Source organism: Ruditapes philippinarum, unplaced genomic scaffold, assembly GCF_026571515.1.
Source record: "Ruditapes philippinarum isolate M1 unplaced genomic scaffold, ASM2657151v2 ctg625_1_1_1_1, whole genome shotgun sequence".
Classification (NCBI taxonomy): domain Eukaryota; kingdom Metazoa; phylum Mollusca; class Bivalvia; order Venerida; family Veneridae; genus Ruditapes; species Ruditapes philippinarum.
Genome location: NW_026853337.1, coordinates 90,842 through 110,529, shown reverse-complemented (window position 1 = coordinate 110,529; position 19,688 = coordinate 90,842). Strand labels below are relative to the sequence as shown.

The 19,688-nt window shown below is 31.2% G+C and overlaps 1 protein-coding gene across 3 annotated transcripts; it reads right to left on the bottom strand.

Annotated features, from left to right (window-relative positions):
* Nucleotides 1-1,781: 1,781 nt before the first annotated feature.
* On the bottom strand, nt 1,782-17,709 carry LOC132736519 (poly(A) RNA polymerase GLD2-A-like). 3 transcript variants are annotated; one of them, XM_060723662.1, is made up of 14 exons: nt 17,685-17,709; nt 14,010-14,178; nt 13,339-13,462; nt 12,726-12,843; nt 12,446-12,560; nt 10,810-10,901; nt 10,072-10,135; nt 9,725-9,791; nt 8,546-8,622; nt 7,453-7,581; nt 6,828-6,874; nt 6,185-6,315; nt 5,474-5,586; nt 1,782-3,397 (listed from the first exon to the last, which is right to left on the bottom strand). In XM_060723662.1, the coding sequence occupies exons 2-14, from the start codon at nt 14,146-14,148 to the stop codon at nt 3,258-3,260; spliced, it is 1,356 nt and encodes a 451-aa protein (XP_060579645.1). In that variant the 5' UTR covers nt 14,149-14,178; nt 17,685-17,709; the 3' UTR covers nt 1,782-3,257. The 3 variants fall into 3 exon arrangements, with proteins under 3 accessions (XP_060579645.1, XP_060579643.1, XP_060579644.1); XM_060723660.1 differs by lacking the exon at nt 17,685-17,709 and adding an exon at nt 17,229-17,340; XM_060723661.1 differs by lacking the exon at nt 17,685-17,709 and adding an exon at nt 16,403-16,424.
* Between the last annotated feature and the right edge of the window lie 1,979 nt (nt 17,710-19,688).

Genomic DNA, 19,688 nt, shown 5'->3' with positions numbered 1-19,688 from the left:
TTTTGAATAATTTTGGTCAATCTTTCTCAAGAATATCTATGCCTACATACATGCCAAGTGTTGTTTTAATGCATGTGGTAATTAATCTTAAATCTTTGAAAAAGGGTCCCTGAAGTGAAGCATGCATAAAATTAATAAGAAACCTGCCCTAGCGCCATCTGCTGGCTTTTATAGTCCAGTTGGGCCTTTAAGCAATATTTCAGATACAGAAGACGAACAATAGTAAAATCAATTTATTTACTTGATAGACAAAACTTTTCATGACAATTATTATAGATCTTAATGAAGGTTCTGTAGAACTGAAACCGATAGAAAATAAATAAACTAAACCAGCTATGGTGTTAATGTGTTGTACTTCTCCAGTTTCTTCTTATTTTGATGACTATCATTTGTGTAATTGGGTATTGATGTATGTTCAAAAACTGTATTGACATTTAATAATTAAAGAGCAAAGACAAAGGCTAATAAATTCAAAGGTAGATTCACTCGTTGCTTGTTCTATTGAAGTCATTGGTTGCTATGAAAATTTATAGTTTGCTATGAAAATTCAATTCAAATTTTAGCTCAATCAAGAGACCCCTAAAAGGGGCAAATCAAATTAATATGAGCAAACTTGATAAAAGACTACCTAAGAATGCTACAGACAAAATTTGGTGATCATCCATCAATTAGTTCTGTAGAAGCAGATGTTTTAAGATATTTTTAGCTTTAGCGGCTCCTAAAAGCAGCCAATCAAATTTATTTGAGCAAGTTTGATAAAGGACTACCCAAGAATGCTACAGACAAAGTTTGGTGATATCCATCCATTAGTTCTGTAGAAGAAGATGTCTAAAGGTGTTTACTATTTTTAGCCCTAGAGACCCCTAAAAGGGACCAATCAAATTAATATGAGCAAACTTGATAAGACTACCCAAGAATGCTTCCGACAAAGTTTGGTGACCATCCATCCATTAGTTCTGTAGAAGAAGATGTCTAAAGGTTTTTACTATTTTTAGCCCTAGAGACCCCTAAAAGGGGCCAATCAAATTAATATGAGCAAATTTGATAAAAGACTACCCAAGAATGCTACAAAGTTTGGTGATCATCCATCAATTAGTTCTGTAGAAGGTGTCTAAAGGTTTTCTATTTTCAGCTCTCTTGACCCCTAAAAGGGGCCAATTGAAATGATATGAGCAAATTTAGGTGTGACTGTCACAGGAAGCTACAGACCAAATTTGATGTAAATCTGTCCAGAGAAGAAAATGATTGTTGACGCATGATGATTGACCATCCCCCTTTGATACTAATAGCTCACCCTGAACCTATGGCTCTGTTGAGGTAAAAATAAGAAGTGCAGATTACTGGTTCTTGTGCACTGCACTTCTTAATGAGATCTATCATCCTATGAGGTTTCAAGTTCATGGCTTTTAAAGTTTAGTTGAAATGGCCAGGACAAAAATAAAGTATGACAATGAACAAAGGGCAATAACTCAAAAATTAAGAAGTGCAGAGTAATGATTCTTGTGCACTGCACTTTGGGTCATTGGAAGAAGCATGCATACCAAGTCTGGAGTCAAATCCAACTTATAATGACTTGAGTTATGCTCTGGGCATGCCTATGGGGACGCCACTGCCAACAAAAGTAACCCCTATATGTCACCTTTTTCAAGGAGACACAAAAATTACTGTGCACTGTGTGGTGCCAAAATGTTTTATCCGTTCCGTTTTGCAAAGTGTGAATAGCCAGATTTTCATGCTTTACATATTGTAGTTATTTGTGAAGATGTTTGCAACAAAGAAGATTTAGTAATTTACTTTTTATTTAGATAAATATTTTCTTGATATAGTAAAACATCATAAATTCAAATTAAGAAAAGGTTTGACAAAATTAACTGGAAGCAGAGTGACCATTGCACATAAACAAGAGGGCTGTAGTGGCCTTTACATGGCTCACCTGAATATTAAGGCTCTTAATTATTGACAAGGAACCATTAATATCATTTAACTATGAATGAAAAGCAGAGAATTATGAATGAAAAGCAGAGAATGTCTTAATTTCAAACTGAAGTCATAACATTTGTATCTGCAAGGTTTTTGCATATTTGATCTGTGTGACCTAGTTTTTGACCCCAGATGACCCATATTCGAATTTGACCTAAAAATCATCCAATCTTTCTCACCCATTGCCAGGAAATTTAGACTGAAACAGTAGCCTCTTTAGTGATAACAAGGTTTTTCGAAATTTGGGCTGTGTGACCTAGTTTTTGACCCCAAGTGACCAATATTCAAAATTGGCCTATAAATCATCAGATCAATTTGTGACCAATTAGCAGGATATTTGACCAAAACAGTAGCCTCTTGAGTGTTAACAAGGTTATCCCATACATGTATTTAGACTGTGTGACTTAGTTTTTTACCCCAGATGTCCAATCTTAAATAATCTTAACAACTTTCCTGTTTGGCCTCTAGAGTGTTATATCTAGTCTGTGACCTTGTTTTTGATTCCATAAGACTTATATTCGAATTTGACCTAAAAATTATCCAAACAATCTTTCTGACCTATTTCCAGGATATTTTGACTGAAACAGTAGCCTCTAGAGTTAACATGATTTTTCTTCTTTTGGCTGTGATTAAGTTTTTCATCTGAGATGAACAAACTCATCCGTGCAATTACAACAAATACCCTGACCAACTTTTTTGACAATTGAAGTTAAAATGTGATCTCAACAGTGTTAATGAACTAAATGTGGAAGAAACAATTCAAAAAGCTCACACTCAGCCAGCTCACGTTAGCTAAAAAAACAATATAGTTAGTAAAACAGATGATAATGATAATATATAACATCCCTTCTGAGCACATGAAACTTATCACCCTCAATATCAATATGTAGGGAATTGTTCTTGTTTATCCAAGTTGCAAATCATCTTTCAATTAGCTGTTGGAAATGTCTAGAAAGGTTTATCATGGAAACATTTGATTACAGTAGAATCCAGTATCATCACAGCTTCACTGTTCTACTTTCCTTGAGGAATTATAATGCAATAAGATATAATGCAATCAATCCATTTAAAACTTCCATAGCTTTCTCATTGACTAATCTTTCCATTGCAATGGAGCAGAATTGTCTCTCATTTATAACCCTCTATAAACAGTTAACACTTGTAAAGGTAGAATATCAATAATTCCTTCCCCTTCATTTGCAGGATAACCAATCCAGTGGCATGTAGTGTGTTGTTTGGCCAAGAATTCTGTGCTTCTAGAAAGAATTCCAGGCGTATCAGTATGGAGTTGAGAGGATTGATTCAAGGTCATGGGTTCGAGCCAACTGACGGTAACTCCTGGCAAATACATGCATCACCCTAGCAAAAGTCCTATCATCAAAACATGACCGAGCTGTATTGCTTTTATCAAAAGGTTCTGTGAAAAAAATAAAAGAATTATGTAAACACAGTATCATTTTTTATCACAGAATAACTACATGAAAATGAAGAATACAAAATGAACAAAGATTGGAGTAAAATAATACATTGTTTCTCCATCATACGGTATTGAAATAAAACCTTCATTTGAAGCTGCTTTTCATTTACACAGATATGCACAATTTTTAGTTTTAATGATTTTTCAGTTTATTCTGGGTGGATCGATAGATGACTAGTCATTCTAGATTCCTGACAAACATGGCTTGTTCTCTGTAATTAAAACTAGCTTGCCCTAATTTGTTGAGTTTTAGATGTCTAAAAAGAAATTTTATGGATATTTCAATTGTGATGGCACCATTATATATATTTCTATCTATTCTGATGGCATAACCTGTTAACATCTCCAATAAATAAAAAATATTCAATTGAATTAATATATTTGCAGTGAAAACAAACAAATATGAACAGTTACACTGGCAAATAAAATGTGTGTGACTGGCAAAGAAAAGTAAAATTCAATTGAATTAATCCAGTAAACTCCGCTTATAACGAACTCACTGGGACATTCAAAACCTGTTCCTTATATCCGGAGTTCCTTGTAAGCATATAGCGAATTAGTTCCTTGTATCAGGAGTTTTTATAGCGAACAGATTTACATATAACGAACTGATTGTTTACCATTGTCCGCCATTTTTGAAGAGCATTTGATTAAGAAATAGAAATATTAGTCATTTATTTATATTTTAGACACAATACCCAAGAGCGTACTTTTTGGAATTTGAAAATCATTGCTTTTTCAGTTTTTTCAGTTTTAGTTTTACTCCCTATATTAATTTCACATAAAATATAATATTTTGTTACTAAACTCTTTTCGTTTTCTTTCCATGATTAAGAATAAACAAGATTTCGATTTTTCCTTCCTTTTATATTGAATATCTTCTATTATAATTTAAAGGTGACTTTTACTAATGTAAGATATAGATTTCTTTTCATTTAAATCAAGCGTACTTTGCAGTTTGCAATGGATCATGCTTGCAAGCATGCATGATTATGTTGAAAACCGATTATAAATTATTATAATTATTTTACTCAAGCAAAACTATTGAAGAAAATAAATAAATAACCGTTTTATCTTGGTGAAAAGAGCTCATGCTAAAAATATCCTAAATAGAAAACTATACAAATTCATTTGAATAGATGTATTGAAGTGCATACAACGATAAACGGTACATTCGCCCGAATTTTAATCCGTGCGTTGAAAATGCGGGATCTATTTACGGATGGTATAGCCAATATTTTGGAGTTCGTTATAAAAGTGTAATTTTCTGTACTATTAACTAAATTGGGACTAAGAAATGAGTTCCTTATAAGCGATAATTCCTTATAACCATGTTCGCTATAACAATATATTTTTATATTAAATAAAGAAGGGCAAAATTCGGGCCAAAAAAAATTGTTCCCTATAACCGGAAGTTCGCTGTAACCGTGTTCGCTATAAGTGAAGTTTACTGTATATTTGCAGTGAAAAAACAAATATGAACAGTTACACTGGCAAATAAAATGTGTGTGACTGGCAAAGAAAAGTAAAATAGATTTAAATTCAAGTAATAATTTACTTGTGACATTGATGACTGATTTGCGGTAATTATCACCATAATTCTACTGCTTGATTCAGGCAGTAACAGCTATTTTTGCATATTCTGACATCTTTTAGGTAATTTATATGGATTGGAAGTGCTGTTTGTAATGTGTAAATAACTATCTTTGTTCACTTCACAATATTTAACTTTTAAATATGTTTTCAAAATTTTTAATGAACGTAAGCATGAATCATGCGGTATGCTACTTTAACTCTTATAATGTGCATGTTATAAATGAGATCAATTATTTTAGTTCACATGCTATTGTTTCCATCATAAGATCTAAGACTACAAACAGGTTTGTCATTAAGAGGCACTGTAGGCCAAAATGACTACCTAAAATGCCTCAAAACTATGTTGTATGTGATACAAATAATCACTTAAAATTCAAAATGGACTTCTCAGAAAATTTTTATTGACAACGCAGCACAAACCTTCGATTTTTAGACATTTCCACATGTTCTTCTCTGATAGTGGTGTCCATGATTGTACCAAATGTAATGGTAGTTTAGTTCCCTGTCTCACACTTATCACATCATCATCAAAACTAAAATGTTAACAATTTAATACTAAAGAAAGCATTTATATTACTTCTATATAAATCTAACTTGTACATGGTATGACTGTATGCAGTATGACAGATGCCACTTAGTTTAAACATATTAATTTAAGCTTGATTGCAAAACAAGGTGTTGCAACTTGTATTTATCACTTTCAAGTCCCCTTCCTGGAACTAACCAGTACTGGTGTCATATCAGGAATCATAATTGTGACCAAGTAGGGCTCCAACTCATGATCCATCAGTTGAGAGGCAGACACCTTAACGACTAAGCCACTGCTCCCCTTAATGCCACTGTCAATATTATACTCACACCTAGGATAATTATCAGTAACAGTTTCTTAATCTGTAATTTATGTATGTTATAATGCCAATATCATGATGCAGAAGCCCCAACTACTTTAATTTTGATAGGTTTTGTGTATTTTTCATAAAAAAAGTTTAAACTAGTAAAATATAATTTTTCTATAAAAACTGTGTTATATACCATCCTAACCCCACCCCACCCCTTACCTTCTCAGGGTATAAAAAGAAATTTATTCAACACTGGGATGTATTTTTCATGAAAAAAGTAAGAATAGTTCACCTGAATTCCACACTGTAATATTTGAGCATACCCAGGAACAGATCACCGAGACTTTGAGAGTTTTTACTCTTAAACTTGATTCTTACATTCATTTTGAGGTTTCTTATATCATCTCCATAGTCAAATAAATCCTGTAATATACAAACATTAAAGTCATGTGTATTTTAAGCAACTTTTACTGAAAAACAACAGCAAAATACCTCCATCTGCATGCCTGGTTTTAAGTCAACCTGTCACTGGTGAAATCATTTATTTACATTAAAGCTTTTTCTGATGTAAGATCACCACAAGATACAATACTAGTCCTACTATTGAGCTTAGCGGAAAGATCTAAACTTTTATGTAGCACAAAGTACTAAATTCTGTAGAGGTCAGTTGCATCCTCTTAGGTATGAGCTAAGATTTATAAATTGTTCAATTTCAACAGTATTCTCTTAAACACATTATGACAAACAGCTTAAGAAAATAAGATCGTCTTAATATCTGGTATTTAACATTCCAGTTCAATAAAATAAAAAAAATTTAAAAAATCATTGTGTATTGGTATGTTACATGCTTATATAGAAGGTTAAATGTGTGTTTTCCCAATAAAAACAATAAAAAATTCAATTTTGTAATCAGAATTACATTACATGATACTTACAGGGTACAATTTCTGTATGGATTCTAACACTGGTGGATTGCAACCATCTGAAAACAAAATATGCAACTTAATATCCATATATCATTTTACACAGGATGAATTTTGATTTACACAAATATCTTTATTAGAACTACACAAATGAACAAGTTTGTGAAAAATTATATAGAGGATATTTGTTTGTTTTGTATGCAAGATCGAAATATATTTCACAGACTGGAGGACCAGATACAATATTTTCATGAGGGATTACTGCATATATTACATACACAAATACAACAAACAGAAAATCTGTATTTTATACAAGTGTGATCCTGCTCGACATTATGGGAGTACATTGGGTTTGAATGTATAGATTAAATATGAGGAGGTAAACAGTAACACATTCATTGTAAGAGTATCTTGATCTGTAATTCATGGACTTTATGTCTAGAATTTAACATACATGACATTTCCATGTCTTATGACAATCTGGTCTCAAAAAATCCACAAAAGTCAAATACAAGTTCTCCATCATGATATTCTTATTATAACCCTATCCTTATCCTGACAGTTTAGACCCTTATTATCCTGCTTATCGCATAACTCAACAATACATGTATAATACAAGAATTTTAGTGATACTTACATTGTAGATAGTGTAACACCATCAAGCAGAGAGAGTAGCTAGATATAGTTTTCTTTGAAGCATCATTTATGTCATGGAACCTTGCCCATCTCTTGGTAAACAGAACTAGTGGCCGTACTCTCCAATCCACTAAAACATTGAACAAAATTGACGCAGACATCAATACATGTTGTTTTTCTGAATTTTACGCCAAGTTTACTACATTTTTGATCATAACTTGGCAGTCAATCCACCTCACCAGCTTTCCTGGATAACTAACCAGTAACCAATTACTTCTCTTGTCACAGTTGTCTTATCATAGTCCAACTTATAAAGTGACACTGTTGAAAGCAACTAATGTAAAAATTATCTTCACTGACTTCAATAACAGCCAGTATAGTAAAGTATAAGCCATCATGCACTTATTTAACGGATACCATACATTATTGAGTACAATACTAATTTCTATTGGATAAGGGCTCAGCTTTCAAATCTAAAATGGACAAGATACTAAAAACTTTGTTATTTTGAGTTCAAAATAGATTTGAAAATGAAAACTAGGCGAGGATGAGTACAATATGGATTTGATATTGATATTTTGGACTTATTACTTGGGAAATGATTACAATAATTAATTGATAAATAGTGGATATTGAATGAGTATAGATTTAACACTAAATTTATTGAATGTGTGAATAAAATTGCATTATGCTAGCATCCGTAAAGAGCATAATATTGTTTAAGTCAGCATGTTCAATAAATTCAGCATTAAATCAACATGAATATATAATATTCTTTTTATCACATATCCAAGATTATAACGGTTTACAGGTAAAGAGTCATTTTTCATTGTGTAACACTATGCTATGTTTGTATGTAACGCAAATGCTGTCACAACAAATTGTTATTACACTAGTGTAATATCTGATTATTTACATGTACATGACTTTATTACACTGAAAACTGCTGTAATACATATGGAATATGCAACATCTCACACAAGTGCTTACATTTACCCAAGGAGTATACTATCCTCAACTTGTACCCGAATCCATGATCCCCACAACAAGAAAACTACAACAATACTTTAGAGATGTAGAATGGTTACACTTACTTGCTGCGTAATATCGGAGCAGATGTGTATTGCGTATACCAACTGAGTTATTTATGTTCAAATCACACTCTACACCACTACAAAACAAAACAACAAATTAAACATCAGCTGAATTTCTTATATATAAATCTGTGAATTTCTTTCCTTGTATGCATTAATTTCTTGTATCTTTGAATCTAAAAAAAATCCTTTCCAAAATTTAACCATAATGCAAACCTTTCACAGAGACATAATTTAATTTTATAAGAAAGTTAGTTTATAAGAAAATTAGTAAGTTCATTAGAAACATTAGACCATCTTTTATTTATTTATACATGTATATATTGTGGTTCTTTTTATTTTATCTTTATGTTTAAATACATGTACTTACAGGTAAAAATCATGCCATACCACTTGTCTATTAAATCAAATGCACTTTTGAGTAAAAATCTTATCATATCAACATTCAATTGCAAAATTTTTATCACAATATCCCTAAACTGAACATGGACGATCAACTTTTCAAGATTGGTGATGGCCGAATTTCTACCATTCAAGATATGATATCATAATTAATATTAACATAATTTCTGCCATTCTGACTGGTAGAAGAAGCCCTCCAAAGATCTTTACATTCATTATTCTGTCAGTAAAGGACAATGCATGCAAGAAATTATCACCCATAACAAAAACTTACACATACACACAGTATCCAAACTGCTCTCCAATATTTCCAAGTTTTCTATGTATGTAAATGTATATTAATAGATACCAATCCTACATGCATTGTTGCAAAATAATGCACAGTTTGAGTTTAAATGTGTAGGAATATAATCACGAAGGGATTAATTACAAAGCAATTGAACAAAAAGCCATACATTATTATAATATAATACATAAAAAATGAATATCTATTTCCATTCTAAGATGCAAATAAAATAAAAGAATTGATAACATGTTGAACTACATTGACATAGAAGTAATTTTCCTGACATCACTTGGTTTATGGACATCATACATGTATCTGACGTCATATGACGTGTAAGCATTCCTTTTTTATGCTGTGCATATTTCATGTAATAATGCACTAGACTGTGCTATCTGTAAAGGTGTTAGGAATTATTGTAAATTAATTGGTTTAACAGAAACAATCATGTTACAATGACAAAGTAATACACTGTCCAGTTTGCTATTTCTTACTTTTCATAATCTTCAAACTTGAGTATGGGAACTCTTGCTCTGATCACTTGTGATTTTCTAACAAATCCTGGAAAAATAAAAATAAATGCATTTCACATTAATCAATGTATCACTGACTTGCCTAAATACAGTCACGAACTAAGTAGAAAGAGGTAAAAAATTCTATAAAAGTAAATTACAATCAAGGGTCTTAATCAGTTACTATCAACTGTCACCCTTATCAAATCTGTAAAAGTTTCAAGTGAAAGCCTTGAAGTTCATACTGTGCAAAAGTTTTGTGCTCTATCAAGTCAAAAGCATTCGACAAGTGTGTATGCATTCACTACAATGTATAGTAATTAACTTACTGCATCTACGAAGACATTTCTGTATTGCCATCAATATCTCTATTGCCTCCCTTTTTCCATCAATCTACATGAAGAAAAGTGTGATAGATTTGCTAATGGTAATATGATAGGTTACTAACATAATCAACTCTTACTACATTAAATACTTTAATAGACTTATTTATCTTTAATTCTGGACAAAACCATTTATTATCATTTATCAGTGCAGACCATGATCAGGTGTCATGGATGTGTCGGCTAATCTTGGTCTGCAATTGTTGTATGTGTATGTTCAATTGCCACCAGCTGGCTAAGAGTTAACTTTAAGAACTGGTAAAAGCAGTGGAAATTAACCCCAGGTATGTGTTTTATTTTGAAACTAATCAACATGATGATTAAGGAAAAATATGTATTACATGTATATCTTTTTTTATAAAAATAGTAATTTTCTTATGTCTGAATAAGAAAACAATAATAGCTTCACTTAATTAAATGCATGCTATTCAGTGTTTCTTTTCTAGGAGATTCCAGCTAAGATGCTATCAAAAAAGAAATGTAATATAGATACAACAACTAGCTACTGGTGGGGACAAGATTCTAGGACTTGATCCTGCAGTAGCTAGTTCTTTAATATGTAAGGTGTAAAGCATTGCTTTTTAAGCCACAGAAGAAAGATAATTGTTAATAATTTAGCTGGAGTAGCCAGGTATCAAACAAGCAATCGTTGTAATATGACATGAATATTAAAATGAAACTTACTGGCTGTTGACTCAACATCAGACATAGATCCATATCACTAGTTCGTGTAGCAAAACCACTCATAGATGATCCTACCATATATAGACCACTGTCTGAAAATATAAACACACGTTCTAGCAATTAAGAGTGCATCGATACTGACAAAACCCTATGTGTTATACTGTGATACTATACAGCCAAGCCATATTGTAATGCATTAAGGCCATCCATAAAAAATTGTTTGTTTGTAGTGCTCCGACCGACCCATGAAAATGGCCCCGAATTTTTACACCTTCGAGGATTTTTTTTTTTTTTTAGATCATCATTATGTACCCATTCTGTTAAAAAGGACTTTCTCCAATAACTTTTCAGAAAAATTTTGAACTGAGAAGTAGAAGAGTAAAAGAATTTTATTCTAAAACCAAAATAAACGCACGCTTTTCATCGATATTTTGCCAAACTTCGACCCCGAACATCGGCGATTTCACATTCGCCAGAAATCTTAAAATTTCGCAAAGGGCATAAAAATTCTCAGTTTCCAAGCCAAACATGTGAATGAATTGTTCTTTTGTTAATTATTTAACATTAAATCTTATAAAAGTCGATTCCCTTTCGAAGATATTAGCTAAAATAATTGCCGATCAGATGAATCTCTTACACACCACACTGTGTGAAGCTGTACTCGATTTTCCTATTCATTCCACTACTGTAAATACTGCATATATATATACGTACACGGTAATGATGCCCTATTAAACCAGACTAAAATTCGATTTATTTTTGGTATAAAAGTGAAAAAAAAACGATTGCAACTTTGTTATGTGAAAGTGGACAGAAATGGTACCCTCATGAAAGTTTTTTTACATGAGTTGACATATCTAACTTGAATACAATTTGATTTTTTTGGGGTATAAAAGTGAAAAAAAAGATTGCAACCTTTCTTCAAAGTTAATATACATACATCAATGAATGTTAAAATGGATTACCCTCCGTAACCATAGGCCACCACTGTATACATATTTTTTTACACAAAATAATACTAGAAGAACTTTATAGTTGACATAAATTAATTTAAATCATTTAGCCATTCAGGATTGTCAAAAAATGAGGTTACACTAAAACTTGTTGAAAAAACAAGTTGATTGATAAAATTTTCGCGGGAAAGGCTCGCATAATATAATTTTATTCAACTCGTGCAATAAATTCAGTATTTAACTTACACTCATTCAATATCCTCTATTTATTAAATAATAAATAAAGGTTTTGTATAGCTGAATGAATTGAAATCACCATTCCTTATGCATAGTTGTATTGGCTGATGCTTAACTCAGATATCTGCATACCAGTATATTGTTGCACCAATGCAATATCTTTACACTTTCACATAGCATGCTAAAGATAAGTTTTTGAAAAAAAAATACTTAAAGGGCACACCGCGGGAAAAAAATGCAATTTGTAACAGTAAATGCACTTTCAGGCAATAAAAAAACTTTGTGCGAGTAAGTGCTATGTGATAGTGTGTGTACTTTGTGACAAAACATGGCACATGACATAGAGGGCCTTTTACGATAGTATGAGTTTTGTGACAGCTAAGCCCATATTGTGCAAGGAAGTAAATTGATCTTTCAAAATATGAATAAAAGGATTAAATACTTACATGGAAAGACATCTTTAAAGATGACATACAAAGCATCACGTAAATCTACTTTGGCCTTGTAAATAGCATCTGTCTGTCTATATGCTTCAAAATAACGCCATATACCCTCGGTTATCTATGGGAAAAATCAAAGCACAATTAAATTTTTGTAGAAAATAGCACCATATTTTTATAACATAAAATATAAAATCTGTTGCAAAGCGAACAAAAATTAATGATTTAATTAATTAACGTTTACCTCTAAGACTGTAAATATTTAACAGCAAGTTATGGTATTTACCTTATCATTCATTTTATCCTTCACAGACACAGGTATTTTCACTGGTTCAGATTTCCTTTTTTTCCCAGTATATTCATAGTCATCATATTCCTCCGAGTTTGACTGGCTGTAAGATCTCCTGTAATATATTACAATCATTAAATCTATAACCATTTTGAAATCTAGCTAGAACTAGACATATCACTATAGGCAATAGATGCTCCTCTATCAACCTTAACCTTTGTCAAGGTTTAAAGGCTGTATTTAAAAAAATGTTCAAATCTATTTCAAGCACCAGTCTCACTGCCCTTGGACCTAATAACCCTTCAATTCCATCACAAATTAAAGTACCACCATATCTTTCACTAGGCACAAGAATACTTAAAACTTTACCAATAATTTCTAAAATTAAAGACTGTACATTTTGGCCGTGAAAGTTATTTTTACATACCTTAATAATGACCTTGTAAGGGAAGTCTTTTCAACTGCCCTTGAATGCAAGTCTAAAGGAAAAAATATGTGATATGCAAAAATGTTCAAATCTTTCACCTTTATTAACTTACAATATAAAATACATTTAAATATCAACTTGAAACATTTAATCTATACATGTCTTTATCAGACAATAACAAACTTTTGAGATCCCCTGTTGTATACTGCGGCACTATTACTGTTATTGTTGTTTGTATTATGATAAATATTTCTCTCAGGAAAATTTCGGCTTGGCTGCTGATCCCACTGAGGTACCCGAGTGTACCCTGAAAAACAAAACAAAACATGATTCCACACAAGACAATAAAATGTATGGTCAGTTTATAAAACATAATTTGTCATGTAAATATGATTTAACTACACAAATTGTCAATAAGAAGTTAAGACATCACAGTATTGTTGCCTTAAGGAGTAATATCATAGAAGTTAGGAAATAACCACTGAATATTTTGCAGAAGAATAGTTTCAAACAATATTTTAATTAATTTATTTTTTTGTTGGCTTTTCTGTTGCACCAGCACAGAATAAGTCATATGGCAGCTTTCAAGCTTTACTGGTAAAGGAAGACCTCAGGTGCCCTTCCATGCATTATTTCAGGCATGAACAGGCACCTAAATAGAACCTGGGATGTTCCGTAAGCTAGCCTGATAACTTCCTCACATGAAGGAATCCGAAGTCCCTGTTGGAATTTGAACCCACAGCGGTGAAGGGCAAGTGGTTTGAAGTCAACAACATTAACCAATCGGACACGAATGCCCCCTGTAATTTAATTAAACCTCTAGGAGTATTTTGACAAGTCTGTGTAGAACATACCAAAAGCCGGCTGATGTATTACAGGAACCATCGGATACACCATCTGTGGAACAGCTGGGGCTAAAAAGTTCTCTACAACATTACTGGAATAAGGAACATTCCTGACAGGTCTATAACCACTTGACTTCCTTTGATACATAGCTTCAGTATACTACTTCAGTAACTGGACCTAAACATGAAGAATGAGAGAAAAAAAAATTATATTAGAATTGTGTAATATTTAATTTGTAAAATATAAATAACTAATAATATTTGATGATGCTATAAATTAATGACTGATGCAATTTATGATCATGAAATAGTCATTTAAAAGTTAAGAGATATGCAACTCATGTAACAGATGGCTTTACATAAGAACTTCTTTTATATAAGGCCATCCTTAATAATATATATGTTTGCTATTGCCGACCCAGAGTTATAAGAAGTGGGTCGGTAGGTAGGCTTTTTTTTTTTTTTTTTTTTTGATATATGATTTTTACTGAACGCAAGTTAATACACTTAGTACGTTGTAGCAGATTGTGGAAATTTGGACTATGTACACTATCATCATCGGCGACGGCAAAACTTACATGTAAAAGACTGTCAAAACCAATAAAAAACATGTTCACTAGTAATCATAACATGAAATAAAAAAAATGACTATGTGGACATAAATTCAAGCATGGTCAAATTACCGATGTGATAAACTTCTCCTGCGTAAATATTCCCATACGAACTGGAAAAATTATAGTGGATCACCAGGACATATCGTTCTATCGGGTGATCATTACTCAATTTATTACACGTCTGTAAAAAATAACACACGCAAGATTTGTCTCCTATAATATCTGAATGGTGGATATTTGCACCCCTGTTTTAAAAATGTTAAAATATTTCATTGTTAGTTACCGAAAATTATCGCCGATTGTTGAAATTCCATAGCGCTAAAAGACACAAAAACACTCGCGCAAAAAGTAGCATCCATAAATAAAAGGAATATAATGTTTCCATTGTTAAATAATAAATACAAAATTTACACACGAAATGACCTCTGACAAATGACTGGTCGGCTCTTCTGAAGAATCTGTGAATCTTTGATGTTTACACACCTGTAGTTGTTGCCGAATCATCAAAGAAGTGCCGACACTCAACTGACTTCCACCTCATTTTTATATATCAGAAAAAAACTGTCATTTCTTTTTGTCAAGGAATGATTACACATGTTTAATTATTGCTCAAGTAAAAAAAAATGTTGGATATTTATTGTGTCAATATTATTGACATATTATTAATCGGAAGTTCATTTTGACATGGAGTTTAATTAGACGTATGTATATTTGTGATTTTGATTGTGATATGTTATTTACATTTTTACGATCTTGAAGATATTGTGCAATACTTGTGTCTTCTATCAAAGCAACAATGCATATGAAAGGACCACAGCTTCCAAAAATTTATTTTTTCGGTCAATTTTATGACAGAATCCCCGCTGCTACCAGAAATGTTTCATTGCATGGACTAAGTATTTAATCTGTGTCAGCAGTCATCAACAAACGAACATGTACTCCAAAGCACATTAAAATTACCACATGGTAAACTAGTGACCATATAAATGCTTTACAAATATTCATTAATTGAACAAACATTATTTTTAATCCCGTTTTGATACGTTCTATTATTAGTTAATTCAACTTAATTGCCTCGCGCATGCAGTACTGCGTGACGTAAGGAAAATATCCTTCCCTGGTTGGTTGCTATTTATGTAAATACTTTAAATAGTAATGCACAGAATGCCCTCATGAATTATCACTCGTTACTTTACATATTAAATGTGTGATTTTCCTCCGATTTTATTATTGTTTTCGAGGGAATTTTTTAGGTCGAATGCCCTGGCTGATTTGGCGGAAATAAAAAAAAATCTGATTTTTTTAAGCTGAAAAAAACTTTTGAGTCGGGGCATTTTCGGTGGGTCGGCCGGCAATAGCAAACAGATAATTTTTTAAGAGTGGCCTAACATGAAATTATGCTTTTATCAACTATACATGCATATTAAATTGCATTTTTTTATGTTGACTAATTCATAAGCATCATAAGAATGTTAAGCTTTTAATTTTGCTGACAAATTGTCACTAAAATGTGTACAATTGCCCAGTTCAATAAATTTGACAGTAGACCATATAGCATTTTTCAAACCAAAAGTTGCATTGATCTGGTAAATACAAAATATAGGAAAAATTACTGCTGTTACAAAGTAATGTTAACTTCATCAGCAAATTTGGGTCAAAATTTTAGGATATTCGCAACTTGATTTTTCATTTTTCGTTTCTTTTTTTGACATTTGGGCTAATAAAATATTCCTTATCATTTTCCTTTCTTATTCTTTTTAAATGTTCCATATCTTTAAATTAATTCACCTTAATAAGTATCTCTATACATGATAAATATTCTTTCTAGCCTTTAACCTGCTAGAAACGGAAGTGATCAACCTTTGTCACTCAGTATAAAGTCAGACCATCCTGTATGTCTATGCTGCCTGACCAGGCTGTATACTGTTAGCTTACTATCTTATAAAAGTTATATGCATGTTTTTACTGTCAAATATGGTAAGACAGATTCAAGGTGAAAAATATTCAAACATGGCAAGTGTCTCATAAATGTTGCTAAATTAATTGCGATTCAGAGTCAACTTGTCCCATAGTCAACTCGTCCTGTGGTCAACTCTTCATCTTTTTGGTCAACTCGTCCCGTGGACAACTCGTCCCATGGTCAACTCGTCCCTAATTCGTCCCCTATATTTTATTAATTATTATTATTGTTTTTCATATATTTCACAAAATTTTATAGACTTTTAAAAAACTTTATATAAAATTATTGTTGAATTGGACATTTTTACGGCTATAGATAAGTGAAATATATTTTTTTTGCAAGTAACGAGATGGTTTAAAATTATTCAATATTTTCGCTTTTCCAGTTTACAAAACAATAAAACATTTTATATAAATTAAATGTAGTTGTTAATTAAATATATCATGACATGTGCCCTTTGTTACCAAATTAAACACCTGGTAATTTGATAATAGGATCAAATCAAAATGCTACTTCTGTTTATAGTCTGTGAGAGCATCGCGAAAATACGTTATTTTACAAAATAATAGGAAATGTTAGATATTCAAACCCTTTATTACTGAAACAAAATGGATTGTGCATTTGTGGTTCTTATAATATAAAAACATTTACAACCTTGCAATTAAAATAAGGCTGATAGATCTAATTCAAAATAATGTATCTGTCAAATCTCCACTATTTTTTTCCGCGAAACTGCCTTAAACACACAAAAGAATTATAATTATCGAAAAGACCATTTTGCTTCTTTCAAAGGTTGTAATATTTTCTGGAGATGGAAGATGCACCTCAATTTTCTTTTGATAATGAGAACTTAGAATTAGTACATGATTTTTCCTATCTAGGAATTCAATTCATGGAAAATAGTAAATTTGTTAAAACAAGAAAACGTCTTATTGATCAAGCGAAGATAAAAAAAAAGCTAGAAAATTGTTACTATCTGTAGATCTACAGACCCATTTGTTTAACACAATGATTGTTCCTATTCTTTGTAATGGCTCTGAAGTTTGGGAAATAGAAACTTTAAAGTGTTTTGATAAGTTTCAGCTTAAATTTTACAAAATTATACCTAACCTCAAGCAAAGTACTCCTATGGTTCGATCCTGGGTAACACCATTTTTATTTTTCAGAAACACTATCTCTGCAAATAAAAAGTAGAATTATTACCTATTGGTGTACGTTTTTGAATGGTGAAATTGATAAACTTGTAATATTTTATATAAGACTGCATACTCAGTATATTTTAGATATAGAATTGTATTACCGTGACTTTCATTATTGGTTGAGTCAATCTGTACCTATTCCGTTTAATTTCAAAAGTCTTGTTAAGCTCAGAGATCATTCATCCAAAGTTGGAACAGTGATGTCCAGTCTTTAAGCAAATGTTTAAACTAGCGTTTATATAAATCAGAGTTTGTAATCGAAGATTATTTTAACATACTTCCTTGGCAACTGTCTTCAGCCTTGTTACAACTTAGATGTATGCATCATGAAATACCAATTGAGAAAGGTAGATTCATAAATATTGAGAGAAATTTACGTATGTATACTTTATGTGATGCAAACAAACTGGATGACGAATTTCACTATCTCTTTTATTGTTCACATTTTGTTAATAGTAGACGTAACTTTATTAAATCGTATAGGTACCCTAATGCATTGAAATTTGAAGATCTTATGAATATTGAAAACAAGTCACATGTAAAAAAGAATTGCTTTAGTTTGTAAAGAAATAATTACAAAATGCAAGTAATAAGTATAATGTTGTATTTTAGTGTCCTAGAAATTTTGTTACTGAAGCATAATTTCCGATTATTATTGAGAATCTAGTCATATCTTTTTTATTTTATGGGTACAATATAATTGTAACTCATTCTCATGTTTTATGTATATTTTATGTATATTTATCTATATTTTTCTGTGTTCTGGTTGTTACATGCAATTTTGTATTGTATGTCACATGTTCTTATGAACGATGACAATATTTAATGAAATCTAAATCTAAAATCTTCAGCTTGTTAAAATATAGATGAATGAATCATAAAATGCCTGTAGAGAAAGTAAGATTCCTAAATATAGGGAGAAACTTACGTATATATACTTTATGTGAGTCAAACCAACTGTATGACGAATTTCAATATCTCTTTTATTGTTCACATTTTGTTAATAGTACTGCAGTACAGCACTGTAGACGTAAATTAATTAAAAACATACTATTATAAATATCCTACTGCATTGAAATTTGAAAATCTTATAAATATTAAATCAAATCACATTTAAAAGAAACCTTGCTTTGTTTTGTAAAGAAATAATTACAACATGCAAATAATATTTATAATATTACACATTATTAGTCTCCTAGAAAATTTTGTTAATGAAGCCTATATTTCGGTTAGATTCATGAGTCATCATATAACTTTATTTTATTTTACTGGTACAATATAATTGTCACTCATTCTCCAGTTTATTTTTTTCTGTGGTCCGGTTGTTACATGTTCACAATTTTGTATTTTATGTCACATGTTCTTAATGAACATGACAGTATTGAATAAATCTTGAAAATCTTTAACTATTTTTTGCGACGTATATAAATTATACATGTACATGTATTGTATATACAAGATTTTAGCGTGTTTCAAAGGTCTAAAAATGATAATATAAATCTAAATTTAAGTTAATATATATTTATTAAATGGCTGGTATTTTATAATATAATATAATTATATATAATTATATAAAATAATATAGTTTATATTATAGCCAGACTATGTACAATCTCCCATACTACTCGTAGAATAGTAAATCCTCTCCTGGTCTTACATCCTTAATAATAATGATAATAATTTGATAATAATTCAGTAGGGAAGACAATACGAGTTTATGATTCTCAAATTAAAATATTTTTTGCATATCTTTAAAATACAAATGTATATGTATATTTGTATCAAAACATATTCAATGAATAACCTTCGATAGTTTTTGCCATAGGAAGTAATTTATGATTAATATCTTTGATTGTAACATTAAAGTACCAATGTTAAGTAACAGTAATGGTAGTTGTAAGTTATTCTGAGCATT

What these genes read in the sequence shown, in the direction of transcription:
- LOC132736519 (XM_060723662.1), bottom strand. Translation starts at nt 14,148, where the DNA reads ATGTATCAAAGGAAGTCAAGTGGTTATAGACCTGTCAGGAATGTTCCT. An exon ending in CTTTAAAGATGTCTTTCCAT is followed by an intron (nt 10,902 to 12,445) that starts GTAAGTATTTAA and finishes TTATATTTTCAG; the next exon opens with ACAGTGGTCTATATATGGTA. An exon ending in CCATACAGAAATTGTACCCT is followed by an intron (nt 6,316 to 6,827) that starts GTAAGTATCATG and finishes TGTATATTACAG; the next exon opens with GATTTATTTGACTATGGAGA.